The sequence below is a fragment of the Phyllostomus hastatus genome, unplaced genomic scaffold, assembly GCF_019186645.2.
Source record: "Phyllostomus hastatus isolate PE091 unplaced genomic scaffold, TTU_PhHast_1.1 phas_scaffold_345, whole genome shotgun sequence".
Taxonomy (NCBI): domain Eukaryota; kingdom Metazoa; phylum Chordata; class Mammalia; order Chiroptera; family Phyllostomidae; genus Phyllostomus; species Phyllostomus hastatus.
Genome location: NW_025334024.1, coordinates 4,269,951 through 4,286,201, shown reverse-complemented (window position 1 = coordinate 4,286,201; position 16,251 = coordinate 4,269,951). Strand labels below are relative to the sequence as shown.

Sequence of the window (16,251 nt, the reverse complement as noted above, 5' to 3'; positions counted from 1 at the left end):
AAAAGGAATAACCTATGATAGTAAAATACACTAATCTTAAGTGCACAGCTCGATAATTTTCACAGCTACATACATGTATTTGTCTGTTCTGGCTGCCATACCAAAACACCAGAAGCTGCGCACTTAAACAACAGACACTTTTTCTCATAGTTCTAGAGGCTGGGGGTCACAGATCCCAGTTCAGCAGGGCCGGTTTCTAGTGAGAACTCTCTCCCTGGCTTGTAGGTGGCTGCCTTTTCCTTGGCTCCTTACCTGGTGCATGCACTCAGTGGGGGCAGGGGGAGGAGAGGGAGAGCCAGTGAGCTGTCAGTGTCTCTTCTTGTAAAGACACTCTCATCCGAGGCCCCGCCCTTTTGACCACATTTAACCTGTATTCCGTCCAGAGAGGTCCTATCTCCACCTAAGCCATAAGGGAGGTTAGGGCTTCCGCATGTGGATTTCAGGGCACACACGATTTAGTCCATATAGTATCTGTATACCCGTGTAACTACCACCTGGGTCAAAATAAGAATGTTTCCAGTGCCCCAGGATATCCCCCAGAAGTGGCCAGTGCACTGACATCTCTCCCTGTCTGCAGTCTGTCTGTTTTAGACCCTCACAGGAAAGGCATGGACGGACATGCCCTCATGTACACCATAGCTTCCTCTCAGTACCGTGTCTGTGAGGTTTGCCTGTGGTATCGTGTGTTCGATGGGCCGTTTTTTTTTTTTAATCATTGTATGTATACCATGGCCTCTTCCTTGAACGTGAGCCCCTGGCCTTGCAGTGGGCAGTGGCTGAGCGGGTAGGCCCCGGGGTAGTGTCTAAGCTCCATCCTTGTGGGTGGGGGTGGAGGGTCTTGTACCTTGGTGACCCTGAGCATTAGGAGAGGACACTTACTTCATGGGCTGTTGGAAGAGTAAAGAGCCTGTCCACATACGGGACGTCGGTGTGGAGCCTGAGCCCTAGCCGGCCCTCCATGAATGCTAACTTGAGTGTTATTATTCCCGGACCATCAGAGGTGTGGTTTGCCTTTGAGGAGATACGAAGCCTTTGACAGGCCAGTGATCTGAGCCTGGTGACAGTGATGGACCCTTCTGGGGGCTCACACAGTCTGAAGAAACTTACTGAGTCTAACCTGGCAACAGGACAGGCTCTCAGGCCCTTGGTCTGCCTGGTGGTGTTCTGTCTGGGGGAGTCATTGCAAAGGCCCCCACGAATCCCCAGCCAGCCTTGCATGTCTGAGTGGAGGTGGTCAGCAGAATGGGGTCTGTGGCATGGTTAGGACGCTACCACTTGTCACCCGTGGTGTGCAAGGATTGAAGTGATGGACATATTATAATGGGCCCCCTGCCCTCCATCCCCAAGCCTGATGCCCACACAGCCCTGGGTGATGCCATCCCGCTATTTTGAGCCGTCGGAGGTTACACAGAGAGGGTGCTTTTTGCAGTTTGTCTTCCAGCCAACACCAGCAGGGCCCCTCCCTGGCCTCCTTGGAAAGCTGTCAGGAGCATCACCTGGAGAAGCTTGCTGGTTTTGGAGGTGCACAGAGCGTGTGACCTTCACCCTGGGCCGGGCCCTGGTCTGAGGGTTCCATGTGGTCACTCACTCACTTCACCCTCACAGCAGCCTCCTGTCGTTACCCCCAGTACAGAGCAATGGGCTCAGGGCTGGGGAAGTTGGGGTCACCCAGCTGGCAGGGCTGGGGTCAAAGCCAGGGCACCTGCTCTTCACCACTCAGTGGGAGGAGGCAGGGCCCAAGGGGGCCTAGCAGTGAGGCCCAAAAGCCTTCGCTGGGTGAACAGATGGATGGCTGGGCGACCATGAAGGAAGTTTCTTCCCTCCCTCCTTTCCTCCCTTCTTTCCTCCCTCCCTTTCTTCCTTCCTGAGGGACTGGTTCTTTCATTTTAAATGACATTTGTCAAGTTTCAGTATCAAAATAGTTGCACTATTGGTTTCTCTTTCTCCCAATCGGCCCTCAGAGACCACACCAGGGGAGAATCCTTTTTAAGCCAGGAAGCTGCAGATGCACACCTAACAGACCTCACAGAAACCTCAGCAATAAGGGGGCCCCAGGTAGGGAGAGGACCCTCGAGATCAGCACACCGCCAGCCAGAGCTTTCACAGCCAGACGGGGTGGCCAGTGTGCCCCAACCCCAAAGAAGCAAAGTCTCAGAATAATATACAATTTAAAAGCAGTTTTGTACATGAACTATTCAAGATTTCTCCGGCACTAACTGATACGAAGCACAATGAGAGGGCACTTTCAGAGACAGCAGTTTCAGACCCGGAAAAGGGTGATGAGATGACTTCCTGTGGCGAAATCAGTGGCAAAGCCACTATTTTCTTTCTTTCAAGGAAGCAGGAGAGGGAGTAACTGGTCACTTCAACATAAGGGACATGTGGTCCATTTAGTGAACCACTGAGAAGGGAGTAGAGATGGGACAAGGATTTGGTCGCAGAGAGGTCTCACCATTTTCATTTATTTGGTCACTTCTTTCCTTTTTCAAGTGTATTTTATTGGTTATCCTATAGAAGTTGTCCTGATTTCTTCCCCTTTGCTTACCTCTGCCCAATACCCCGCTTTTCCCCCACCTTAGCTCATGTCCCCGGGTCATGCATGTAAGTTCTTTGGCTTCTCCATTTCCATGCTGTTCTTAACAGCCCTCTGTCTGTTTTGTTCCTACCAATTATGCTTCTTAGTCTCTGTACCTTTTCCCCCCATTCTCCCCTCCCCGCTCCCAGCTGGTAACCCTCCAAATGATCTCCATATCTGTGATTCTGTTTGTGTTCTGGTTGTTTGCTTAGTTGGTTTTTGTTTTTTTAGATTCAGTTGTTGATAGTTGTGAGTTTGTTGTCATTTTAATATTCATAGGTTTGATCTTCTTCTTTTTCTTAAATAAGTCCCTCTAATATTTCGTATAATCATGGCTTGGTGATGATGAACTCCTTGAACTTACCCTTCTCTGGGAAGCACTTGATCTGCCCTTCCATTCTAAATGATAGCTTTGCTGGATAGAGCAATCTTGGATGGAGGCCCTTGCCTTTTATGACTTGGAATACTTCTTTCCAGCCCCTTCTTGCCTGCAAGGTTTCTTTTGAGAAATCAGCTGATAGTCTTATGGGAACTCCTTTTTGTAGGTAACTGTCTCCTTTTCTCTTACTGCTTTTAAGATTCTCTATCTTTCAACTTTGGCATTTTAATTGTGATGTGTCTTGGTGTTTGGTCACTTCTGATTTTTTTAAAAATTACACAAAAATATACCTTAAAGCTGAAACCTGAACATCATCATCATTATCATTTATTTGTCTATTTTTGGCTAACTCCTCCTGGAATCACCGTCCTGGTCCGCCTGGCGCTCTGCACACGGCGATGACCCCCCACAGTGGGGTCTTCCTCTGGGCTCTGCTTGGCTCCCAGTGAGGCAGGCCCATACCTCTCTCCGTCCTCTGTGGGGAAGGAAATATGGATTAGGCTGAAAAAATTATCTCATGAAGAAAAGTTCCAGAACCAATTACAGAGCCTGGTCCTTGGTCACTGATGGCTCCAGTTTGTATTGCCAAAGACCCAGGTGCTGTGAGGACGTAGAATTCCACTTGCCACCTGCTCCCTGGCCCCTGGAGAAATCTCGCTGAGCAGGAACTTCAGAGGGAGGCAGATGGTGCCCGGGATGCTCAGAGGGACCTTAGTCTCAGTCCCAAGAGCAGAGTGTGGTCGGAGGCCCCGAGCCCCACAGCCTGGGTTCAGATCTCGCGGTGTGACCTCGAGCAAGTCACAGAGCCTCTCTGAACCTCAGTTTCTTTCCGGGCAGAGGGGTGCTGGACGGATGGAGTGACCTGGGCTGGGTCTGTGGTCCAGACTTGGTAAATGTGAGGTGCTCCATGAGCACACTGACTTTTACTCATTTGGAAAAGCTTAAAGGGGGCATCCTGGAAGCTCTCAGTACAAAGGCGTTCGGGCTGGGTGGGGCCGGACGATGGCCGGAGTTGTGTGAGGGGAGCAACAGGGGTAAATGTGGGCCAGTGGGGTGCGAGGCATGTGCTCAGGAGGGGCCCAGGGCAGCTCCTCTTTCCCTTTACACAATCCCCACCTTCCTCCCTCCACGACTGTGTTCCACCCGAGTGGGACCAGGAAAGGCATGACTCTGGGCCCTTGAGTGGCGGCCTCACCTGACAGCGTTTCTGGTTGTCTTCAGGGGAAACTGGATCGGAGAGGCCCCATACAAAACCGGCCGGCCCTGCTCCGCGTGCCCGCCCAGCTACGGAGGAGGCTGCAGGAACAACTTGTGCTACCGAGGTAGGAGATGACTTCACAGGGCGCCTTACGCAAACCACAAACCGGGAGAAGTGAACGGTGGGTCCCAGGGGCACCCCCAGCCCTGTTGCAGCCGCCCTCACGCTCCCTGCCTTCCTCTCTCCTTCCTCCCACCTGTGCATGAGAAGACTCGGGGTTCAACTCCCAGCTCCCTGGGGAACCACAACCTCCCTGGGGTGCCCCCTAGGGAGCATCTCCCACAGCCAGGTTCTGAGCTGGTCTTGGACTGCAGCTTCTACTCAGACGTGTCCACGTCCGTGTGTCTGTTGGCTGGTGCTCACAGTTCGATATAAAACAGACAACAAACAAGGAATTAAAAACAAATAACTAGACTGTGATGTCCCAGGCTAGGCAGGGTTGTCTCTCAAGGGTATGTTTCCCATCCTTGTCCCCGCCGCCGGCCACCCACCCACCCACATTCCCGTCTTGTCCATCCTTCCCCGGCCTGTCATAAACATTTACATTTGCCTTCTTCCGGCACACCTGGAGCTTCCACAGGCTTCCACAGGCTTCCACAGGCTGTGCAGTTTCCCGCTTCTCCCCCATGTGTTTATTGTGGCCACTCAGAACATTTCCACTGGCCCGGCTACTATAAACAATGCACATTTTTCATCCCTAAAGTGGTCCTCACATTTCAGTGTTTCCTCGGGCTCCCTCCCAGGAGAGGTACAGCTAGGCCGAAGGGACTATCTGTGTTTTCGCAGTGAAGATGAGTTTTTCACATGCCCCCTTCACAGGCCTTGTGATGGCTCAGAGGGCCGTGTCAGGAGGTCTGGGCACACAAGGGAGAGCCACCCTCTGTGCTGGGAGCAGGGGACGCAGGGTCAGTCCCATGGGCTCTGGGGTGAAGAAACAGGTGGGCTAGGGTGGGGTTCCCACACCCTCTCGGGGGTTGGGGTATTCTGTTGTTCTGGCCAGCTGTTTACTGCTGATTCTGCCCATTGGGGAAGTGGCGGGGGGCAGGAAAGGTGACAAACCTGGTTTTGAGGCTGGCGCTCAACCACACGATCATATCAGCGACATGGGTGTGGTAACGCCATTCTTTCGTAACGTCTCTCAGGCTCAGACAGGGGTCCATGCCTGCGGTGTGAATGTGTTGGGCACCTGCTGGGCGCTAGGATGTTGCTGGGTGATGTCAGTGGGATAACTATGGGGACCAGACAGTTACAGACCTGCCCTCAGGAAGCTGAGGTCCAGCGGGGTCACCGCCATAAGGACTGATCTGCATCTTCCAAGGGAAGTAACTGGATGCCCCGGAGTTTATAGCAGGAACATTGGCTGTTGTCTAACAGGGTCAGAGAAGGGTTCCCAGAGCAGGTGCCCTTAAGGAAGAAGACGTAGTCTAGAAATGAGAGAAGGGAAAGGTGTTTCTGGCAGGGGGAACAGCATGTGCAAAGGCCTGGAGGCATGGGGCAGGCAGAATGGTCATGAGAGAAAGACGAACAACCCCAGGCAGTGGGGTCTCTGCTAGTGTCTGTTAAACAGAATCTCTCCCGCCTCCCCATTTCCTCTCAGCCACACTCCTTGCCTGTCTCCGCATGCCTGTCTCGTGTGTACTGTCCCCTGATATCCCCCCGCCAATTCCCGGATTGTGAGACAAGCACGGGTTTAGGGGCCAGCACACCTGCTTTGAGAATACCAACCCTGCCATGTTCCCGCACTGGGGCCCTGGACGGGTCACCTCATCTGGCCGAGCCTCAGTCTTCCTGTCCGAGAAGAGGAATAGCTGTGTCGAGTGTTGCAGGCATGGAGGGGCTCAGAGAAGAACGTGCCCTGGCCGGTGTGGCTCAGCTGGGGCATTGTCCCATACGCCAAAAGGCTGCGGGTTGATTCCCAGTCAGGGCACATGTCTGGGCTGCAGGTTTGATCCCAGGTTGGGGCACATACAGGAGGCAACCGATTGGTGTTTCTCTCTCACGTGGATGTTTCTCTCCCTCTCTCTCTCACCCTCCCTTTCCCCTGTCTCTAAAATCAACAAGCATGTCTTCTGGTAAGGATTAAAAAAATGAAAAATATAAAAGAGATGAATGCAGGTGAAGGTCAAATTCAGGGACATCAGCTCCCATCTTCATAGTCCTACTCAGGCAGGTCCTGTGGCCGCTTCCTGTCACCCGGAGGAGTCACGTCACTGTCAGATTTGGGGACCGTGAGGGAAGAATTCCCATGAGGGCTCCTCTGGAGTCTCCCCTCGTGAAGGGTCTCTGTGTGTGCATGGCTCAGAGCTGTCCGATTAAGGCAGAGCAGGGTCATCTTCACCGTCGCAGGCTGCGCATGCAGGTGTCAGCCTCAGTTTTCCCATCTGTAACCGTGGTGATATGGTCCCGTAAATTTCAGCCACAGCAAAGCAGAGAGATGCTATTTACATTGGCCTGAGCAGCCTTCTTAGAGATGGACTGATGCACATCTCTGCCAGGGGACCCCTTTGGACCTCTACTGCATGTGCTGCTGTCACCCTCCGATGTCTGTGGACCAGAGTTGGAAACCCCTGCCTCCCGCTCTCCCCCAGTGAAAGCAATGAGAGGGATGTGAGTTGCTAGCACAGCAACCTGCACATAGTCAGCGCTTAATAAACACAGCTGGTAGGCATCTTAAAGTAGGAAGTATGGCTGCATTTATACCTGCATGGGGTCCTTCATCACCTGGTGAGGAAGGTTGGCCCTCTCCTAGCCTGTGGGTCTTATACATCTCTGGAACCTGGCAGATGCCTTCTCCTCCTTGGAAACATAGCTCTTGTGTCACACCTCCTCCAGGGAGCCTTCCCTGACCACATAGACAGGCAGTGCATGTGCCTTCTTGCTCTTACTGTAGCCAGACTCTCCCTGAACCTTGACCACCTGTAGTTACAACTGCTGGTCCACTCCAGGGCCTCCAGGGGCACGGAGCAGGTGTGCTCTGCCTGCCATCTCCATTCACATACCCCCTAAGCCCATAGAGATGTTTTCCAAGAACAAATACAGGCAAAGATACCTTAGATGCTGGTTTACCCACCCAATGAAGCCTCTGTACTTGTTTCTTTATTTTTGGTGGAAAATATCCAAATTCTCTTGGCAGGCTTGCCAATTTTCTTAGCTAACCATGAAGAAAGTCTCCAGCAAAGTGATCGATCTGCATAAGCTACTTAGTTGGGCATGCGTGGGTAGGGCCTAGACCTATAATGGAGATGGAGCAGGGACAAAGATAGACCGTCAGAGGGTTTTGCACCCCACTAGCCTGGCCAAGTGTGGTGATAAAGGACGTGGGCTTCGGGGAAAGGCAGTTTGACTCGCAGCTGTGTGAGCTTGGGCAAGTCACTTAGCCTCTCTGAGCCTCAGTTCCTCTGTCTGAAATGAGGCTTATCATGTCTTAGGGACCTTAGGTCAATGAGAGGATATTGCAGGAGTGTGCCAGGGGATTCGTGTTCAGTCAACATTACTGTGGGCTTTGTTACCACTAGTAGACCCAGGTGGGAATTTACAGAGTGATGTAAGCAACGCTCTGTGCTCCAAGACCCCCGGTTCGGAGCTGGATGGATGGTACATGCAGTAACCTCGTCGTGAACTCGGGCGTGGAATTTCCCCAGGCCTGCGCTGGTCCACACAGGGGATCTTAATTAGGATGTGCTCAAATAGAGCCGGTCCTCTGGGCAAGCATTCCACTTTTCATGTGTGTGTCTGAGGGCAAGGACTGTCTGCCCATTTTCTTAAATAGTGAGCCCTCAAATGCTTTAGACTGCTTCACCAAACTATATTCAGCTAAATAAAGCCGCGATTATGAGGTATAAAAAATCCTAAAGGCCAGTGGAAGAAAACCTGGCTTATTCCTGAGACAGCTCTGGCTTTCAGTGAAGGGCAAACTTGAGTGGCCACACTGACGGGAAGGCAGACCAGAGGCGGCTGCTCGTGCCAAATGGCATGGCAAACCTGGTGTCTTCATAAAGATTTTACCTAATGGTTTTTGGCTACAAATGATACTTTCAGAATTCCCTTCCTAAATGTCTTTAAACTTCACTGGGAATATATATATTTCAAAGGAATGCAAAGATGGTATTCTGTGGGAGTTTTAATTCTCTTTCATTCAGCAAATTTTGTTGAGCAACTACTGTGTGCTGGGAGCTGGGTGTCTAGAGAGCTGTGCGACAGGCTGACTTCAGCCCTTAGGGAACAGAAGGAGTGTGGGGAAGGCAAGTGTCAGTGAAATCGCAGCTGTGAGCCAGCTGCGCAGAAGCAGCACTGGAGGCCCATGAGCTCCGACAGAACGGACTGGGACTCAAGACTGCAGTTCACCTCCCAGTTCAAATCCCATCCATTCTCTCGGGACTAGATTTGCCTGGGGTGGCGGTTATGCAGAAGGGAATTGGCCTATGAAACAGAAGCAAAGAATTCCAGTCTCGAAAAACACTGGAGAACCACTTATCTGCCCTTCATTAGGATGTTTGTCTTGTATAGACACGAAAAACTTAGTCTGCCCTTGGGAGAAGAGAGGTCATTGCTCTTAAGGAGAAGTGGAAAAAAGGCTGGGGATTGATAAACCCTTGATAGGACTTGAATTTTAATCCAATGACAGGAATAGGCCAAGAGGGAGCTTCATTCCTCCTCCTGGAAATCGTTCTTACCCAAAGGCATCTGTCGTCTCTTTCATTGAGGGAGAGCAAGCGGCAGGGGTGTCCAAGGCTGGCCCACGGACATCGGAGGGGGCGGGGGTGCATGCCGTAAGGGTGCCAAGGGGTCCCCCGGCAGAGGTGCACTTTAATTCATCTTTGACAAGGACACTCAAGCAAATGCAAATAGCAACTCTCCGCTTTGCTTTGGCTAAAATTTATAGTCTGGTATCCTGGCGGCGTGATTTGAGATTCTGGTCAGTAGTTAATAGTTGTCTTGTGTGATGAAAACTGGAAGATAAATAAACTGATGTTTATAGGAAATGCAATTTGTTCAGTTAATTAAAATGTTTTAAAATATGGAGGTCATGACCATTGTTGGAGAAATAATAATGTTTGGGTAGAGAAAAGATTAGGGCCCAATGAACTGACTTTTTTTTTTTAAACCAGGAGTTGGTTCTCACTGGCTCATCCTGTGTGATGGGCTCAACCGTATCGGATAACAAAATTTCAGTGCAGAGAAAAGAGTTGAGTTTGGCTAAGTGCCCTTGACCCACAGGGGTAGAGAAGGAAACAGGATGTGCTGGTGATGAGGGGCCGTGGGGCCCAAGGCCACTGACATGAGTCTTCATGCACCATATTGGGCATGTTCACGAGGAAGACTCCTTTCCCAATGAAAACTTGGGGCCAGGGGGACCTTGGGGAGGTGGCTATGGTTTGGGGTCAGAGGATGCGCTTCCTTGGGTGACTGATGGTGCAGGAGGAGCTGGAGCAAGAAAACATTAGGATAACCCAGGCGTGGGGCCACTGGGGCCTCCTCGCCTCTGGTCAGCCCCGCTGCTCTTGTGTCCAGAGCATACACAGCAAGCACAGCCGGTCCCTCTCCTCTTGGCTGGTAGGATTCCACCTGGCCAGGTCTGTTCCGAAATACCACTGAAATGATTCTTTGTCAAACTAAACCTCAAACAGGTTTCGTTTCCAAGATTTTTTTTTTTGCAAAGTGCATTTTTGTTGAATCTCAGCATTTATTTTTTTTTCCTCCGTCTTCACTATGAAGAAGGGAGTTACGACCAGAAACCCGAGACGGATGAGATGAATGAGGTGGAGACAGCTCCGGTTCCTGAAGAGAAACATGACTGGATCCAGCCGAGGGTGATCAGACCCAAGAAAACATCTGCTGTGAACTACATGAGTGAGTCGGGCTCCACCTCTGCCCTGGGCCACCCCCGGAAGGGGGCCGTTTTCTTTGGGGAAAATGGAGGAGGGGAGCGGGTGGGTCTCGAGTCCACAGACAGCAGGAGCAGGGCAGCGTGCAGCTCCCAAGAGCACAACCCTAAGATATTTCTTTTGAAAAGTGATATTTTTAATTCGTTTCAAAAGTGAGATTTATAGGAGCTGTGCCCGAGTGACACTTTTCCCTGGGGGAGGTATTTGAAGGTTAGACCCGATCCTTTCACAGAAGACCTGGGCTGAAATTGGGTTCCTCTTGGAAGCACAGGGCACCGCAAGGGAAAGCATAGATGTGCAAGGGGGAGGCTATCTCCTGTGAGCTCATCCTGCACCATGCCACTCGACTCTCTGAGACTTGATTTGCTCATCCATAAAATGGGACAATCCTATGAGGTTACTATGAGGATTACTCTCAGCACTATGTGCCGCCGTGTCAGCAGAGAGCTCCCTGTGGTTTGAGATCATCGAGCCTCTTCAAACAGCCCCTTGGGCAGGAGTTGAGTGCTTTCCCCCAGACACCCAGAAGTGCCCTGGACACTCATGCTTACCTCTGTTGTGCCTTCCCGTCCCCTGGTTCCCAGGGCACCTCACCTCCCAAGACTTTTCTTCTTCCTTCTCTCTCTGCCCTGGCTAGAGCTCGGTGTGCTGAGCCCCCGACACTGCAGCCGGGCACTTGTGTACCTGGCGCCTTCACTGCAGGTTTAGGGCCCTTTCTTACAGACACGACCACAGGCGCAGGCTCACTGCCTGCGGCTCTGGTTCTCCGATTCTCCCCTGAGCCTTGAACAGCACAAAACTGGACTCATCCTTGAGTAGGGCCCTCCTCGTGCCTGTCTTGCTCAGAAACTGTCCCCTATATTTTCAACTACTCTCTGCCCTGCCCCCACCGGTCACTCTGTCTCCTTGGGCTTCAAGTGCCTTTTCCCTGGACTTCCTGCCTGTTTAACCATCCTGTGGCTTCTTTGACCAGGAAATATGCTGGTGCCCTTTTCTTTCCAGAAGCCCGAAACAGTTCCATTGGCTTTTTTTTTATCATGTAAAGTTATAATGTATGTCTTTTTGCCCAACTATAACTCTATTCCAAGATTTCAGTATGTCCTTATAAAATAAACAAAAAAACGAAAGCTTGGCTGAGTCATCTTGGCCATAGGGCAGACATCACAGGTCGGAATGCCTGGGTCCTCACTTCCCAGGCTGGATAAGGTGTGGAAGGCCTATTCTCTGGGTCCCTGAGGGTCTAGAGGGCACTTAGCGTGCTCCAGGCTCGCTTCAAGGCTCCACATTCTTGCTCATTCAGTGCTCACAGGACCAGTACCCACTGTTCCTATGTCCATTACTCACAAGCGGAAATTGAACCTCAGAGAGGAAGTAACATGTCCAAGGTGACGTGACCACTATAAACTGTCAGGTCTGGGATTTGAGCCTCACCACTGAGGCCTGCAGCCATTAGGCAATGCTGCTGTTCTCGTATGGCATGGATTCCAGAATGTTCCAGAAAGTTCCTCAGAGTGGGGGGGTGAGGTTTTCTAAGTCAGACTCATCCTCTGGATCCTTGCAGTGATGTTTGTCCCTGCATTTCTCTCCTAGCCCAAGTCGTCAGGTGTGACACCAAGATGAAGGACAAGTGCAAAGGGTCCACGTGTAACAGGTAAGGTCTGGGCTGGGTCCCTCTCTCACCGCTCCCCAGAGCCCTTTGAAGTGCCTGCTGGGGTTTTGGGTCACGTCATGATCGGCCAGCTCATGGCCACCCAAACCAAGCTGGGTAGAAACTCATAAAAAGTGGCATTCTCTACTTTTAGCAGCAACGGTGTACACCAAAGTTTGAGTGGGGAGGTGACTCAGCTTGCTGTGTGTCACAAATTAGACTGGCCAGAGTCCCCGCTGAATGCCACCCTTTATTAAGAGCTTGGCACACAAAGATGATCCATCTCTGGCAACCTAGAGCAGAGCTCCTCAGCCTTGGCACTACTGACATCAGGGCCAGATAACCTGTTGTGGTGGGGGCTATTTTGTGCAGTCTAGGGAGTCGAACAGCATCCCTGGCTCTACCCATTAGATGCCAGGAGCCCCTCTTTTGTTATGATCACCAAAAATGTCCAGAAATTGCCAATGTCCCCCGAGGAGTAAGATCACCCCTAATTGTTAACCTTTGACCTAGAGCTCAGGTGGCAAACACAAGGCCCAAGGGCCGAATCCGGCCTGACACCTTGTTTCTACCCTGCAGCAGTGCCGAGCTCTCACTTAACAGTTAAGGAGTAGTTACATTCATGCAGTCCTAAGCTTACATTCGGCCCTTTGAAGGCGACTGTGAGGCTGATGTGGCCCCTGTGAAAATGAGTTTGACACCCCTGACCCAGAGGTTCAAGTTCTGGGTCTTCTCCTGCATGGATGTACATTGCAGTTAAGTGTCTCATCCCTAGTGGGGAGGAGCTGTTCAGATTACAGATGCTCTGAGTTATTGTTTCAAAAGGCATTTCCGAACTATAGAAATGCCAGATCGGCACAGAGCAGATGTGCTACAGGCGTGACGATCTTGATCAACGTTTTTGAGCAGTTGGGGTCTCCATACCATCCCTCTCTGCGTGGGGGCCCCAGGGCGGCCCGGAGTTCTGTGCGGGGAGGATTGGGCTGGGCGTTGTTAGGACACGTGTGGGCTGGCTGTGCCTTGGCAACAGGGATCCGGCAAGCCTGCCGCAGAACCTGAGTAGGCCTGCTTCCTGATGGGTCCCCCTGGAATGGAGAGCTGCTGCCAGTGTAGCCTGGGTAGTTGAATGAATGCATGTAGCTGTGGGAGCCATTGAGTATTGTCCATTCGGAGGCTGGAGAATGTCTGCCAAGAAGGAGTTTGGTTTTGGCAGTGCAGCTGCTGGGCTGCACTCTCTGGCAGTGAACGGCCAACAGGTGCAGCGGCCTCGCGCAGAACCTCAGGTCCGCAGTAGGAAAACCACGTCATTGGTGGAGGGGTCCTTACTTGACTTCCTATGGACTCCGGCACTCATTCCTCTGAAGCTGAATTGCACCACTAAGCACATGCTAAAGAGAGAAGGTAGCGGGTCCCATTTTATACCACAGGGATTTGGACTTTGGTTTGCTAGAATGTTTGGCTCGGCCTTTGGCGGGAGTGTTAGGAAATAGACTTTGAGCAACCCGGAGGAGGTAGTTCAGGAGGCCCAGACGTCGTCCCCTGAGTGGGGGAAACACGCCAGCAAGGACTGCGAAAGTAAACAGTCAGGTTGTTGGTGAGATGAGCAAGATGTGGCAATGATAAGTGGTGCAATAACTGTCCCTGTGCTGTGTCGGAGGCATCTGCACGTCTCTGTGTGCTGGGTGAACTGGGCAGGAAGCGCTCCGAGTCTGGAGGGCACATCTACTCTGCAAGCTCATGGTTCTAGGATTTTGGGGACGTCCCTGAGTTGTCCCTTTGTGATGATGTGACTTTCTGTCCCACAAGCTCATTGTGATAGCATCAGGCCTGAGTACTCAATGGAAAAGAATGACAAGGTTTAAAGACTATCCTTTGTGAGATAGCAAGGTCCCAGAGTCAGGAGCAGATGGGATCCTGCCTGGCAGGGAAAAGGCGAGGGCCTGCCCACGCCAGGACTGTTAGAGACCTCCAGGCAAGAAACGCAGCACCCCACCTGCAAATGCCAGGACTGTTAGAAACCTCCAGGCAAGAAACGCAGCACCCCACCTGCCACTACCTGGCACGTCCCTCTTCTGTACCTGGTGCTTTTACAAAAGTTATGTTTATTGGGCTTATTTTCCGACTTTAAAAACAATCCTTGTTTGTGTAAGTAATCAGGAAAACGCCCACCACAACAAAGTATAGAGAAAAAAAAATGTATCCAGAAACTTCTCCATGTCAGCAGCAATTCAATGTAGTCCCAATCTTGCTTTATGTACTGATTAGACTGGTGTTGCTCGTGGGGTCTCATGCGTCACTGTTTGCACTTGTGATTTTCCAAAGTCAGAAGACATTCCTGAAAAGACCTCATCTCTGGTGGCTGCATAGCACTCTGACACGTGCCACACGCGTGCCCGGCCGCTCCTCTGGCACTTGCTGGCTCGCTCCCCGTTTTTCTCAGTTATAAACAGTTGGAATAACATGTGGTTCTGACTTTCTGACTTTTTTCTTGGGATATACCCTCACAGGGAAATTCAAGAATCAACAGATTTTTGGCTTTCTGGGAAGATTAATTCATACTTTTTCATGAACACAAACACCATCACTGAGTGTTATTCTATTTAAAAAACAACCTTGCAATCTGACACCTAGAAATGGCAAAGTTTGCCTTCTTTAATGACTGATGTTTGAGGATTTTTTTTTTTTAGTGTCTGGGTGCCACTTGTCTTTCTTCTGTGAATTGTCCATCTGTTCACATCTCTGCCCTAAACCCAGATTGTAAGCCCATGAACATCGTCCTTAAGAAGGTCAAATGGAATCTTGTAATTGTGTTCGTGTGACTCTCAAGTTCGGGTGACGTGTGACTTGCCGGAAAACAATGGATTCTAGATCACTGACACTTTTCTCTGTGCAATAACAGAGGTGTTGAAGAAAAAGAAATAATAATTCAAGGTGATATTGAGCCATTTTTGTCTGTGAAGGTCATTTTCCTTCTTCCCCACCAGGTACCAGTGCCCAGCAGGCTGCTTGAACAACAAAGCAAAGGTGTTTGGAACTCTCTTTTACGAAAGTGTAAGTGTGACCAGCGTTTCTTTAAATGGCTGTGTGCAATGCTGTCGTGGGTTTTTAAAGGTTCCCTTTCTCCTCCCTCGCCCAGCCTCAGGTGTGTCAAGACGACCTGTGAGCCTTCACGGGCTCACAAACCCGGGAAGCCACTACTGGGCCCCGGGACCAACCCTCGTGAACCCGAGTCTCCAGTTCAGACGGAGCTTTAACATGCTCCACTGCGTGGGGAGAAAGGGCTGCTTGTCACTCTCCTTAGTTTGTAAAGCACCTAGGGTGGTTTTTTTTTTTTTTAAGATAAGCCACCCCAGGAACAAAGACGCGTTCTAGAGAGAGGCAGTCAGAGGTGGGGTGAACTTTGGCCCAACTTTTTGGCTGCTTGAGGGTAGAAGACAAACACCGTGGGTGTTGCTGATAAAGACAGCTCACAGAGATTACTGCAGATCTGTTTACCGTCCTCCTCCCCACCCCGCCCCCAGTCCTCCAGCATATGCCGCGCGGCCATCCACTACGGGATCCTGGACAACAGGGGAGGCCTGGTGGACGTCACCAGGAACGGGAGGGTCCCCTTCTTCGTCAAGTCTGAGAGGAACGCTGTGGAGTCTTTGAGGTAACTATTCTGTTACTGGTCTGTTTGGGTCAGGGTTCCTTAGCAGTTTTTCCCATTGTAAAAGTATTGCTGAAACTTTGAAAAGTACTGAACAAGATAAAGAGCCAGGGGAGAAGATAGAGCTGACCTTAATCCTGCAACTCAGAAATTGCCCCATAGGTAATTCAGCATACTTCCTTCTGGTGGTTCTCTCTCCCCTCCTCCCCCCGCCCACACCCCCCTCTAATGTGGTTGAATTTCAGCTTCTGCTCTGTCTTCCTTTCTAGTCTCTGAGAACTCACCAGACACATTATCAGTAACAGTTGATAGCAACTTTGAGTTTCTGGCCAATTCTGGATTAGCACTTTCCCTTACTTACTAAGAACGAGGCTTTTCATTTTTTAAACATACTAGTTTTTTTTACAAGATAATGTTTTTCATATAAGGCATGTGGCTGGTTGATGGGCCAGGCGGTCCTTGCCATTCTGACTTTTGGGGGAGCGGTGAGTAGGCCATGCCCTGACCTGTCTATGCAGTCAGAGGCTAAAGTAGCCTGGGATCATACAGCCCAATGGGGGTCATGGGGTCAAACAGACCTGCCTCTGCCTCTTCCTGGTGCACGACCTTGGGCCCATTTCTGCATCCCTTCTGGGTAGCAGTGCCCTCGTTTGTAAATGAGTAGCATAACAGGACGTGGTGCTGACTCCCAGCAAACCCACGACAGCACGGCGTGTCAGGATCCCCGTGTCAGTGCCTTCCCCAGGGTCCGGGACAAGGGAAACACTGAGCAAATGCTCCTGTGATTGTTCTGAGACAGCACGTCCCATCCGAACTGTGAGGCCACTCCAAATGTTTCAAAAACAACATGAGTCACT

At 51.0% G+C, this 16,251-nt stretch overlaps 1 protein-coding gene across 1 annotated transcript in view; it reads left to right on the top strand.

The window, feature by feature from the left end:
- The window catches only part of CRISPLD2 (cysteine rich secretory protein LCCL domain containing 2), a 64,073-nt gene that overhangs the window by 26,918 nt on the left and 20,904 nt on the right, over positions 1-16,251 (top strand). Inside the window, exons 6-10 of the mRNA XM_045819112.1 lie at positions 4,176-4,276; positions 9,928-10,062; positions 11,688-11,748; positions 14,730-14,796; positions 15,267-15,397. Of these exons, the coding sequence (XP_045675068.1) occupies positions 4,176-4,276; positions 9,928-10,062; positions 11,688-11,748; positions 14,730-14,796; positions 15,267-15,397 (495 nt within the window). The remainder of the gene's footprint in view (positions 1-4,175; positions 4,277-9,927; positions 10,063-11,687; positions 11,749-14,729; positions 14,797-15,266; positions 15,398-16,251) is intronic.